The 13846-nt window shown below is 42.7% G+C and overlaps 1 protein-coding gene across 1 annotated transcript in view; it reads left to right on the top strand.

Annotated features, from left to right (window-relative positions):
- The window catches only part of Tango6 (transport and golgi organization 6), a 140987-nt gene that overhangs the window by 122653 nt on the left and 4488 nt on the right, over positions 1-13846 (top strand). The window contains exon 14 of the mRNA XM_080276606.1: positions 12726-12921. Coding sequence (XP_080132732.1) covers positions 12726-12920 — 195 coding nt within the window. The 3' untranslated portion in view covers position 12921. The remainder of the gene's footprint in view (positions 1-12725; positions 12922-13846) is intronic.

The raw sequence follows: 13846 nt of genomic DNA on the forward strand, positions 1-13846 counted from the left end.
CTATTATTTCCATATCTGGATTTATTTGTCTGTATCCAAGCATAAAATTTCTGACATCATCAGTTGGGTGGCCTTAAAATTTAAAAAAGCTTGGTAGCTGCCCAGCCTCTCTGGTTAAGCACAGGTAATAGACCCTAACCCACCAGCTAAGCAAATATGGCTTTCTGCCTCATTCATCAAACGGTCAGAGTCCTCTGGCTGTCCTGATCACTCGGACACTACCAGCCACATGTAAGTACTACAGACCCTAACTTACAAGCTGAGCAAATATGGCTATCTGGCTCCCACTACCGAAGATCAAAGTCATCTGGCCCCCGTCTCAAGCAGAGCTGCATGCAGGTAAAAGAACATTACCCACCAGCTGAACAGAAATGGCTCTCCGCCTCCCTAGTGAATGGTCAAAGTCACCTGGCTGGCCAGTAGAGACATGGCATTACTGTGTTCCCACTCATTGTCCAGCTCCAACAGTTAGAGAAGGAGGAATTTTCCGACATTCGTTAAGTGGTTACTAGTGATAAGTGATACCAGTAATTAAATTTAGACATGATACCAGTGACTTAATTGGCTATCAGTGATATTGATTACTGATACTGATAGCTAGGTAGTTTCATAATTAATACTTTCTCAGCCCGATGAACTACCTTAAAATTTAATAAAATTACTCAGTGGGCTCAGTCAGGGTTAGAATAATTATATGGCCACTGTAGCCATCTGTACTCTTGGAGGGGGAAATGGGGGTAATGAAACCCGCCATGCAGGACTCGACTCTTTATTCGGTCATACCTGGAATTGCAATTTTACTCTCTCAATATGCTATGTTATACCGCAGTTTATTTCGTATACATATATCACTTTAAATTCTCATCCTTATTTTCCTACATTTATAATTGGATTATGTTGCGACGTCAACCACGTGCATATTAATAAGTATTATTAAGCAAGGGCAACTCACTTGTGGCAGGTCCATCTTGTACAGTATCAGTGTGTGGGTAGGGGTGTGAGGTACGCAACACTAGTCCCTCACGGCTGTAATATCCTCACAGAAATAGCACATTCACAAGATGGTCATGGAGTCGCACATCGTGCCTGAACTCCACCTTCTGGAATCCCTGTCTAATAATTCCACAGGATCACTGCCACCCTGTCCTACAGTTGTCCTGGCTACCCACACTCGCCCACTGTGTCTATTCCAAGGCGTGGTGTTCATTATCTTCAGGCTAATGGATGTTATGCTTACGTGGCTGTATATGCATAAACACTGTAAGCATCCTTTTGCCTCACTCTCTGCTATGCTGTCTCTCTCTCTCTCTCTCTCTCTCTCTCTTTACTGCATTAGATGTGGTAAGACTCCCCTCATTGGTCGGTCATGACCAATACCATATATCCTTTCACTTCCCACTCCCTTCCAGCAGACACAGCTTGTTTGCAGGGCGGATTAGGGTTGTGCGTGCAGATGTCCTGACCTTTGCCTTACTGGGCCAATCAGGTGTAACCTTCGCAAATGCTCCCCAGTGCAACCCTCCATGTCACACCAAAACTGAGGCCCGGCACTCAGCTGCCAAGTGGGTATCATTCAAGCAAACATAACAGTATTTGAGCTGTCTGACTGTGGCCCTCCCAATGTGCTGCTTGAATGCACGGACGAACTCCCAGTACTCCCTCCAGCTATTTCCTTCGAAGGTTGGTAGCTGGGTCTGTGGCAACCTCATGGTGACACTCAGTTCCATCAAGCCGGAGGCTATCACCTCAATGCCCATAGGGTAGCATGTGTTGGCTCTTCCGTTCCCGATCTAGTTGGTTTTGGATTTTCTGACCTCTGCCACTCTGGCTTTTGCCTGCTAACTGTTGACTTTTCTTGATGTAAAGTCCTGGCCTCTTGTGTCTGTTCTCGCTTCCCCCACTGGGGTTCCCTAATCTCTCGCACTTGTTTGTCTCCTGTGTCATCTTGGCCTCTTTGCCAGTCCTTCATGTACCACTACAATCTCTGGCTGTACCTGCGACCTCGAGCTCATCTCATACCTCCCTTCCATTCCCTTCATGCTCTCCAGTTGTGTCAGGCGATCATGAACTGCTGGCCACTTCTTAAAGCATTCTTGCAGCCCAGATTCGGCCCTCTCCTCCTCTCTTTGTTCCATCATCGTTACCGCAGCATCCATCCCATACTCCTCCCTCCGTTGCTTCCCTGGCTTCCTTGACTATCCTTTGGGCTGTTCCATGGGTTACGTTCTGCCCGTCGTGTTCTGCCTGTTCCTTTCTCTCTGGGTTGTCCATGCTGATATGTTCCACCTGGTATGTTCTGTAGGTAGGATCCGCCTGGTATGTTATAGGTTGGGATCCGCCTGTTATGTTATACGTTAGGTTCAGCCTGGTATGTTATAGGTTGGGTTCCGCCAGGTATGTTATAGGTTGGGATCCTCCCGGTATGTTATAGGTTGGGATCCGCCTGGTATGTTATAGGTTGGGTTCCACCCGGTCTGTTATAGGTTGGGATCTGCCTGGTTTGTTATAGGTTGGGATCTGCCTGGTTTGTTATAGGTTGGGATCTGCCTGGTATGTTATAGGTTGGGATCTTCCTGGTATGTTATAGGTTGGGATCCGCCTGGTATGTTATAGGTTGGGATCCACCCAGTATGTTATAGGTTGGGTTCCACCCGGTATGTTATAGGTTGGGATCCGCCCAATGTGTTATAGGTTAGGTTCTGCCCCCCCCCCCCTTTTTCCAGACTCTATCTCTTAGTCACACACTCTCGTTCATGCAGTGTTTATCCCATCACACAGCAAGCACTCAGCTTAGCCTTTAAATTACAGTGGCACACCAGAACCTTCTCTATAGCCCCCTGACAGCCCAGTATCAAACACAACTCTTAATATCCAAGGTACACTACTTAGTTTTAATTCACTACCTTATAGCATATAAACGATGCCACGATATCAATACCAACTTCCTGAATTTTGCACCCATATTTATGTATCAGTTATTTAATACTGTGTCAGCAAATATCACCAATTTATAGCATATAAACGATGTCACAGTGTCAACGCCAACTTTCGTGAATATTGCTCTCACATTTAATGTGTCACAATTATTTAACATTGTCTGGCAAAGGCAATAAACTCCTACCCCAGTACGCAAACTAACGTTGTCTTTTCTTCTCAATGAACCAGACCAAGCGTATCAGCTCCCAGCTTTCAATTGCCTGAGTAAAGTTGTTTATCATCACTCACAGTCCTGCGGAGTTTACCTATTCACAACCCAAGATGTCCTGAGTGGCGGTGTCGCCGATCGTAGGTGGGCCGCCTCAGTAGACTTTAGCACCGCTCAGCGCTGTTATCGGGCCGTGGTCGGCTGGGCTTAGCAATGTGCCCGCTTCCCCCACCAGCGGACCCCAAGTATGACTGTAGCCGCCTGTACTCTTGGAGGGGGAAATAGGGTAATGAAACCCACCATGCCGGACTCGACTCTTTATTCGGTCATACCTGGAATTGCAATTTTACTCTCTCAATATGCTATGTTATACCGCAGTTTATTTTGTATACGTGTATCACTTTAAATTCTCATCCTTATTTTCCTACATTTATAATTGGGTTATGTTGCGACGTCAGCCACGTGCAGATTAATAAGTATTATTTAAAGTAAGCAAGGGCAACTCACTTGTGGCGGGTCCATCTTGTACAGTATCAGTGTGTGGGTAGGGGTGTGAGGTGCGCAACACTAGTCCCTCACGGGTGTAATATCCTCACAGAAGTGGCACATTCACAAGATGGTCATGGAGTCGCACATCGTGCCTGAACTCCACCTTCTGGAATCTCTGTTTAATAATTCCACAGGATCACTGCCACCCTGTCCTACAGTTGTCCTGGCTACCCACACACTGACCCACATTTGCCCACAGCATCCATTCCAAGGCGTGGTGTTCATTATCTTCAGGCTAATGGATGTTATGCCTACGTGGTTGTATATGCATAAACACTGTGTAAGCATCCTTCTGCCTCACTCTCTCATACTCTTTCTCCCTCTCTCTCTCTTTCTCTCTTTAGCGGTAAGAGCCACTATTTTAGGGAGCGTGAGCACCAAAACTGCCATTCAGTGCACTAATGAATCTTAACCTTCACATGCTGGCATTGTTTTGTACACGACTGCCTGCAGAGTATGCCCATATTTCTCCAAAATACCTTGTTTTCAAACCTTCACATCTCAAGAAGTATAGCAGGTAGGGAAACAAATTAAAAATAATATTACCAACCAACTCATCTTCATGCAAATGAAAGCATCCATAGGTCTGTTGGTGGTCACGTCAATGAGTAATGATGGTGGGAAGAGGCTATGCTCTCAGCACGATAACTTCTGCACTACTAGATAAACTAGACACAATTGCATCCAAGGCATGCCCTGTGGTACTGTCACTGAGGATCTTTGGAAAGAGCACTGGCAGGAGTGGATGATGCAGTTGGCCATGGGAGGTGGACACGGAATCTGACAAATAGGAACCTGAAAACATCGTTGTACATCCGGCTGAGGCACAGGACAGACTGACTCTCTCTAGTGTGCAGTGAAGGGACCCCCTCCCTATTCTTTGGTGCCAAGATGCAATGGTGCATGGTTCAAATGATGGCAGGATGTATGCGGCTGCTTCCGCTACCCGGCAGCCCCTGTACACCCATTTTGCCATGGGTATACCCTCTGCCCGGCGGTTAGGGATTAGAATCATCACTTCCCGGTGAAATATTATTTTTGAAAATACATTTTCATTTGACTGGAAAGTCTGTTTTAGTACTCGTAGTAATCTATACTTAGCCATCAGTACCAGTACTTGTAGATAAACAGTTAGTATTGGAAGTATCAATATTTTGGTGTATGGCCACCATTAGTGATTACGTCAGCCAGTAGACCACACGTATTACAGTACACCAACTAGAGGCTTATGGGATAAGACGTCTGTCTGCTGTTCAGAGGGTGGTAAATACTGTACTTTATTAACCCTTTGAGATTCCGATGACACATTTTCGTGTCATTTCAAATCCAGCATCAGAGATACTGATGATGTGCCTATGCGTCATTTTAAGATACTTTTATAAAATAGTCACCATAAATTGCATTTAAGTGTCATTTTAAGATATTTTTGTAAAATATTCATCGTAAATCGCATTTAAATTTCAAAGAGACTCAGACGTACATCACAGAATGCGTGCTTTATGCGTGGCGGGTGCTCAACAGCTGATATGACTCATGGCTTTGCCTTTTTATTACTTTATTCTTGGCAAATATTTTTCTACACTCGGGTATAAAATATTTGTTTTTTGCCCAACATCAACTTGTCATTTTGACTTTGTTTTCTTTGTTTTCCTTTTTTTTTTTAACATACTATGATGAAGTACAGGTATACCACAGTTTAACGATGCAGTTGGTTAAGTAAAAACCCCTCGTTGGACGGGGTACCATATATCGGGGTAGATTTAACATGTAATGGGATGCATTTTTTAGCCTTGGGTTCCCCCTCAACCAAGTCCACCCAAACGAGCCCAAAAACAAGTTTAAAGCCAGTCTAAATGGCCCAACAGCTGTAAAAGAAGCTAACCTTTAAGTCTATATATCTATCTATTGCGAGACGCCATAATCCTGTAAGGGGCGACCATTTGACCTCGAGTTACTTGTTTTATGGGGAGGGGTACTAACCCTCCACCAACCCACTTGTTGACACGTAGGGAGCACGTATAGTTTGGTTATACGGTTACCACCCAGCATTGTAAATGGTTTCTTGGCTTACAGGAAACCACTTGGCTTGTCACTCAATGTAAAACCACCTGTAAAGGAAAGAAAAGCAATAAGACGTGACAGGAAAGATGGGAGAAATAGGAAGAGAGGAGGGCAGGCACAGAGAAAGAATGATAAAGACTAAGGAAGAAGTAGGCAGCACTACATCAAGTGAGTGGATGATGGTCACCACCACCTACCACTACCTTAAGTCTTACACCTGTAAATAACTCAATAAAACCAACAGATAAAATCTGAAAATCATCAAATGTAAGTCTGGAAAAAATAAAGCTTAGTAAACTGTACCCCAAAATGACAATGTTCACCCCACCTATGGTTAAAACACATTAATGTAAGTCTAAAAACAGTTTATAAATCAACCTAAACACACAGTTTTAGTCTAAAATATCATCAAAATCAGTAAAAAAAAATCAAAACTCATCGTTAAACCGGGGTTTGGCCGTTGTTAGGTGGGATATGGTGGTATTTCTACCCCCGTCGTTAAGCTGGGGTATCGCATTTAGGGGTATTGTATATCGAGGTGTACCTGTATAACTATTTAACTTTAAAATGACACCAAAAACAGCATTCTATCATGAAAAGTGTATTTACACAGACAGATCAAAGAAAAAGATCACTAAGCAAATATGCGACCGAGACTCATGCAAAATTGTGCATCTTTTTTCTTTCACTTTGCCGTGCAGTAACATGCATAAATAGCCAAAAACTGCATATCATAGTAAAGGTAATTTATTGTAGTTTTCCATGGTTCAAACCAGATTTATGAATCTTTATTCCTCTCCTCCATCTGTTGTTCCTTCCATCCTCTTCGTCTTTTTTTCCTTCAGTCTTTCCTCGTCCTTCTGTCTACGGGTGACTTTACACTCCCTTTTCTGTCTTTCATTCTTCATTCTTTTCTCTTCCTTCTGCATGTGGGTGACTCTGCACTGAGTGACAAGCCAAATGGTTTCCTGTACACCAGGAAACCATTTACTATGGTGGGTGGTAACCATATAACCAAATTTGGGCACCTGGTGGTTTAGTGGGTAATTATTGCACTCCAATTGGATTGAGTCGGTGAAGGTGTATATCCAAGGGGTGGTTGGGGTTTATTGCTCACGTAATGCCACTCAGGGATGAGTGAGGCTGGTCGCTCTCATCTTAAATGTCAGGACCAACTGCCTAGCCCCGGGCTCCTACGCTTCTCATGGGGCAACATAGGATTGGATGACAGATGGATGGATGGATTACTTTATTCGTGGCCGATATTTTGCTATGGCAGGGTATAAAATTGTTGGTTTTCGCTTAACTTCAGCTCATGATTTTTTTTTCCCTGTTTGTTTCCTTTGTTTTCCTTTTTCGAACATACTGTGATAAAGTACAACTATTCAGCTTTATAGTGACATCAAAACCAGCATTCTGTCATGAAAAGTGTATTTAGTCAGACTGATCAAATGAAAATATTGCGGCATGAAGATGTGGGTTGTCGCAAGAGTGACTGACTCTAGGATAGACGTAATCTGACCGGGGCTGAAACCTGATGAGGTTAAAATTCTTTTTGCAACCTTTGTCTTCTTCATTTATTTATTTGTGGATTTTTGTTGTTTATGCATTGTTTTGTTAGTTTCTAGCATTATATTGGATATTCCCATGTGTATTTTGATGTCTAAGAAACTGAAAGACTGGAGAACACTGCCACAATTAGGTGGGGTACTGTACATATAGGTATGGTATTTGTGGATTTTTGTTGTTTATGCAGTTTTCTTGGTGTCTAGCATTATACTGGATATTCCATGTGTGTCTTGATGTCTAAACAACTGAAAGACCAAAGAACACTGCCACAATTAGGAGGGGTACTGTACATGTATGTAGGGTATAGGCTGGTAGAGTATTGCTCCACATCCGGATTTCGTCAGTAACTGGATGTACCGATGGCTCTGTTGTGTCGGATAATCGAGGGATTACTTACAGATATGCAGTGTATATAAAAAAAAAAAACTTGGAATTAGGGCCCATTTTTAGTATTAATGGAACTTTTCATATCTTCTAAGTCTGGTAGGTTATCTGATGCTTGGTTTATGCTAGATGCCATTTTGCAACTCCCCTAGAACCTGAGGAGTGCAGTGACTCACTTTCTGCCTCTAGGCTGTGAGACATGCACAGGAGAGAGAGAGAGAGAGGATTTTGTATGTTGGTCTCCTGTCCAATGTCCACCTTTTATGTCAGCAGCATTATTCCTCCTACTGTTTTTTACTCAGACTTCATAATAGCTTCCAAGAACCTCTGTGAACAAGAAAAAGTTTGGATTCTTGCTTTCAAGGCAACAAATATACCAGATAAGAAGATGTATGAATGTAATGGCAGAGGGAAGAAAGCCATTACCTGCTGGCTAAAGCAAAGGATGTTTCACAAGGCACTGTTCTACCTTGTAAATTGGTACAGTACCAGGGCAGCCTGAGAAGACATCTGCAGCAACTGATAAGCTGATAAAATGGGAAATCTTGACGAGTCCATACATTACTCCACAGCAACTGAAGCAAGCACATCCAGAACTGTTAGAAAGTGTCGCAGGTTGAACAATTCAAGATTGGTGTCAAAAGTATCTGTAAACTGCTCCTTCGCTCTCCAACCGTGAAACCTCTGCCAACTCAAAGGATGCACATTGCCTGACTCAGTTTTGCCAATATAAAATTTTCACTCTGACGGACTGGAAAAAGGTCTTGTGGGGTGATGTTTCAGAGTGGTACAGTGAGGCATGGGAAGTTGTGGTGTTCCTCCAGTGTGAATCATCTTGACAGTCAGTTTATGCACATAGCAATCAAATACCCTGACTCAGTAATGATGTGAAGTAGAGCTGCTTCAGTGTGGAATGAGATTATGGTAAATTTTATATTCTCTCGAAGAATGTGACAGTGAATGGAGCTTGATATATTGGAGTGCACTCAGAGATCAGTGCAACCATTTTTGCAGGACAAAATACGATATCATACATGCAAAAAAAATCATGGAGTTGTTGGCAAAACATAACAGGAATGTACTTAATAGCACGGTAACTCTCGAGACCTTGACCTAGTTAAGGACGTGGTCTTACATCAAGATGAAATTATTAGAAAAGGACAGCTCTTCACTTCTACACCTTGTGTTGGCTCATAGGGACATATGGGTACTGGATATTTCACTAGAATAATGAAAAACCTTGCTGATCCAATACCTCAGTGAATCCAGGCTGTTCTGAAAGCCTGTGGTGACTACACAACATATTAAATAAAGTAAGAGTGTCTGTTGTTTTTCACCCATTTCACATGCGTTCGTGCATACTATATTGTTTGTGCTGTACACTGGAAGCATACATTACATATTGTTGATGTTACTCAGCCCTGATCATGCCTGGTCCAGGAGACCTGTTGACTGCAGGTAAGCAGCTGCTCCAGTGAATTTGTTCCATAGGTTCGTCCATCATTGATGTTGCGTCAGCATCTTAGTGTGCGATGTGCTGTGCATCATTTCATAATACAGTAAAAATCCTGTAATCCGAATGGCAGGGGACTGAGGGTCTTTCGGACTGTTGGAAGGGACCTTTGAAAACATTAGAAATATGTACATAATGATTAAATAAACGCATAAAATGACATGGGTTATTGTTTTACTCACCGGAAATGCATAGAAATGTAAATGAATAAATGCAGGCAGGTACATCCAAGTCCAAGGGCAAGTCCAGGCCAGATAAATCCTTAGATATAGGCCAGAAAAAAAAAAAATAATAATAATAATTTTGCATTGGCAAAATTCTCATATATCATTTACTTTTCTGGTTGCCATATACTACTGGACATTATGATTTTTTTTTAGTCCACTGTAGGAAGGGCAAGATCAAGGGAGTGTGACTTGCCCACCCTCAGTTTTTTCCCACCAGATTTGCTCCATGCATCCTCCCAGATAACCAAAAGGAACATCATGTCATTTATCCTCCAGCCTGATTAATGTGCATCTGATCAAGTGTTTTTTATTCAGGGTCATTTTAGGGAATGTAACTTAGCATTACAGATACAATCCAGAGACCACTCAAGGACTCCAAGTGGAAGCCACCAGTGTCATGAAAATTAAAAAATGCCTGTCAGTCAAGATTGCAATTGAAAGTCATGTTGCTTGCTTGTTTTCATATGGAAGGAATTGTATATACTGAACTTCAGCTGTCTACCTGAAAGTTTTTTAAATTTTTGCATAAGGCAATGAGAGACAAATGGTGGAATGGGAATGATAGGGAGTTGTATCACCACAACAATGAGCACAGTCCTTACTGTGTTGTTTGTGGCTGAGAAAAATACAGCCTAGCCTCATTATATGACGCCTCATTACGTGATAAATCGCTACAACAATAATTAACAAGTTCTACCCTATCTTGGTACATTAAAAATTAATTGCGTTTTCGCTACAACAGTATTTTCGATGGCTGCGTCTGCGAATCTGGTGTGGATGCAGTGACACTGCCAGGTGTTTACATTGATTGTGATTGTTGCCTTTCATTCTAGTTTGTGCATGAAAAGCCACTGAAACACCGTTGTTTTCACCAAATAACAGTGCAAGTGTCTAACATAGTGCATTTTGCAATACAGTATTAAGTGAAGTGATTGTTTTTTGTGTGTGAAATATTGAAATTTTTGACTTGGATATTGACAAAATTATGTAACCATCATCCCATTTTTGTGCCACGACTCTTGCATGAAAGGCCACTGAAACATTATTGTTATCGCTAAATAACAGTGCAGGTACTTAACCCTTTAACCGCGGGCATTGTTTTGCCCCGACTGGCCTCTCCCGCGGGGGTTTCGACCAAAATGTAAACAAACTTTAAACCTTTATAACTGCACAGAATAAATCTAGAGCGAAAAATAAGGTACCATTAGAAAGTACTAACCTCCGGCTTTGCAATGATGTAGGTTTCATGATTTCGTTGACTATCACTGGATGGGCAGTGCCATTAGAAGTGAGCGATCTAAAATCACTATTTTTCGCACACACACCATTACCTTCGCTCATACACCATTACCAAATGCCAACCTCATTCTGATAATAATACTATAAACATATATGAACACTGCACATACGATAAACACCCACTCTGTGTTCACTGAGGCAGGTAAAAGGCACTGTAATTACCTGCACTACTGCCACATCAGTGGTGTTGTAATCACTATTTTTCGCTCACACACCATTACCAAATGCCAACCTCATTCTGATAATAATACTATAAACATATATGAACACTGCACATACGATAAACACCCACTCTGTGTTCACTGAGGCAGGTAAAAGACCCTGTAATTGCCCGCACTTCACTGCCATATCAGAGGTGTTGTAATCACTATTTTTCGCTCACACACCATTACCAAATGCCAACCTCATTCTGATAATAATACTATAAACATATATGAACACTGCACATACGATAAACACCCACTCTGTGTTCACTGAGGCAGGTAAAAGGCACTGTAATTGCCTGCACTTCACTGCCACATCAGCAGTGTTGTCACTCACACAGCTGGACAGATACTGATGCGTGTTTGGTCCGGGGTGGGGTGGGGGGCCTAGGGGGTGGGAGGTGGGGCCCCAGAGGGGGGAGGAGGGAGGTGGGGGTCAGCTGGAGTGAAAGAACTTAATAGCTACTCTCCCTTGAAACAATTGGTGCACGGAAAAAACGCGGGGTATTCAAAATATTCACAAACATTCGAGAATGACACCTGCGGTTTGGTCCAGTTTTTGCAATGTCATTCTGGAATGACACCCGCGGTTAAAGGGTTAACAAGTTGTGCAGTGTGTGATGCGAAGTGAAATATCGTATCTTTTGTGGAGTGGTGGTCCAGGCCCTCCATCTGTCTTCCATTCTAGGGGGGGAGGGGGCCTTGGTGATAGCTTGCACCGGCATTGGGCAAACTTCAGGTGAGTGGCAGAGGTTCCTTCCCCCCCCCCCAGGTCATTTTAGGCTTCGCAGTTGAGGTCACCCTCCCTAACCCCATTGAACCCATGTTATATCGGCATCATTGTGTGATAATTTGTTATGCAGTAGGTCTTCACTTAATACTGTACATCCCTATCGCATAACAAGGCTGCACTATACTTCCATTAGTTCCACGTTCACCTTATTCACCAGACATATCACCATGCAGCTTCTCATTGTTCCCAAAACTGAAGCCAACGATGAAGAGGCATTATTATGAGGCAGTTATATATGAGTAGGTGAAGGCACTCAGCATCTGCTCGCTCAGTGTAGTGCTGCTTTGAGTGTCTGCCCTTACCTCTCTTCCATGCTTCCTCTTCTGTCTTTCCTTCCTTCATTCTTTCTTCTTCCTTCTGGCGATGGGTGACTTTACACTCCCTCTTCTGTCTTTCTTTCCTTCATTCCTTCCTCTCTTTCTGCCTACGGGTGACCCGATGCAAAGTAACAAGCCAAATGGTGTCCTGTACACCAGGAAACTATTTACTACCTTGGATGGTAACCATATAACCAAATATGGCTCCTGGTGGTTTAGTGAGTAATTTAGGCGCTCCAGTTGGATTGAGCCTGTGTAGGTTTACATCCAAGGGGTGGTTGGGGTTTATTGCTCACATAATGCCACTCAGAGATGAGTGAGGCTGGTCACTCTCATCTTAAGTGTCAGGACCAACTTGCCTAGCCCCCGGCTTCTACTGTCCTCATGGGGAAACATAGGATTGGACGATGATGATGAAGATGATAAAGATATCCAGTCTGAAAAGATGAGCATCCTGAAGAGTATCAAGAAAGAAGAATATCACTGATTTGTCCATCATTGTTTGAAATGTTGGAACAAGTGTGTTGATGCAGAAGTACTGTAAATAGTATAACTGAAGTACATGTCTAATATTCAGTATAAGTTAGTGTGCTACCCATTATCAGAACTTTTTTATCACATCTTGTATTCTCTTTCACTCACTGGTCCTGTCATCTTTTGGTCAGGTGCTGCGTGATGTGATGCGTGATTTGTACCGAGTGCTTCGATTAGTGCACACCACAGACCCGGACCCAGTTGTAAGATTGCATGCCCAGCTGGCCATGGAGGAAGTTGATGCAGCTACCCGCCGCTTCCTCTTGCCACGCCTTGCCCTCACCAAGCACATCTATGTTACTGAGATGCCCAGGACAGACTTGTGAGGTGAGGCTAGTGTTGTAATGTGTATTACTGAAAATATACATTATAGCAGAGGTTCTCAAACTTTTTGGCCTGTGACCCCTCCAAATCACTTTGAAAGACTTGTGACCCCCCTCCCCCCACCAAAGCCTTGCCAACAATCTGACACACAAATGCACTCTCTCTCTCACACACACACACACACACACACAGAAAGAGAGAAAGACCTAGGTGTGATTATCAGTAACAGACTATCTCCGGCTGACCACATCAGCGAGAAGGTACGGAACATGTATACACTGCTTGCAAATACGAGAATAGCATTCACATACATAAATGAAGACATGCTAAGAAGGATAATAACATCATTCATTAGACCAACCCTGGAATATGCATCAGTAGTCTGGAGTCCTCATCTCAAAAAGCACATAGACAAGATTGAAAAAGTTCAAAGGGCCGCTACAAGATGGATACCAAGCTTAAGGGACCTAAGCTACGAAGAAAGACTAAATAAACTGAATCTACCAACACTACAGGAGAGAAGGAAAAGAGGTGACATGATAATGCTATATAAATGCATATCAGGAAAGGAGAAAATAGACATAAATGATTACTTAACATATGGAGAAGCATCAGCAAGAGGACACTGCAAAAAATTGCATAAGAAGAGAGGTGATAAAGACGTAAGGAAATTCAGTTTCCCAAACAGAGCAATTGATCAATGGAATGCACTACCGAATGAAATAGTGTGTGCCAAAACAATTCACAAATTTAAGGATATGTACGATAAATATGGTTTAAGACACGGGACAGTACGAGCTTGACTCATTCCTGTAAAGATACAATTAGGTAAGAACACACACACACACACACACACATACACACACACACACACACACACACACGGGCAGATTCCTATTGCTCCGTATCATAACATTATATGTAGGCT

This window comes from Coenobita brevimanus, chromosome 65 (assembly GCF_032717465.1).
Source record: "Coenobita brevimanus isolate Jiangsu-jjx chromosome 65, ASM3271746v2, whole genome shotgun sequence".
Classification (NCBI taxonomy): Eukaryota; Metazoa; Arthropoda; class Malacostraca; order Decapoda; family Coenobitidae; genus Coenobita; species Coenobita brevimanus.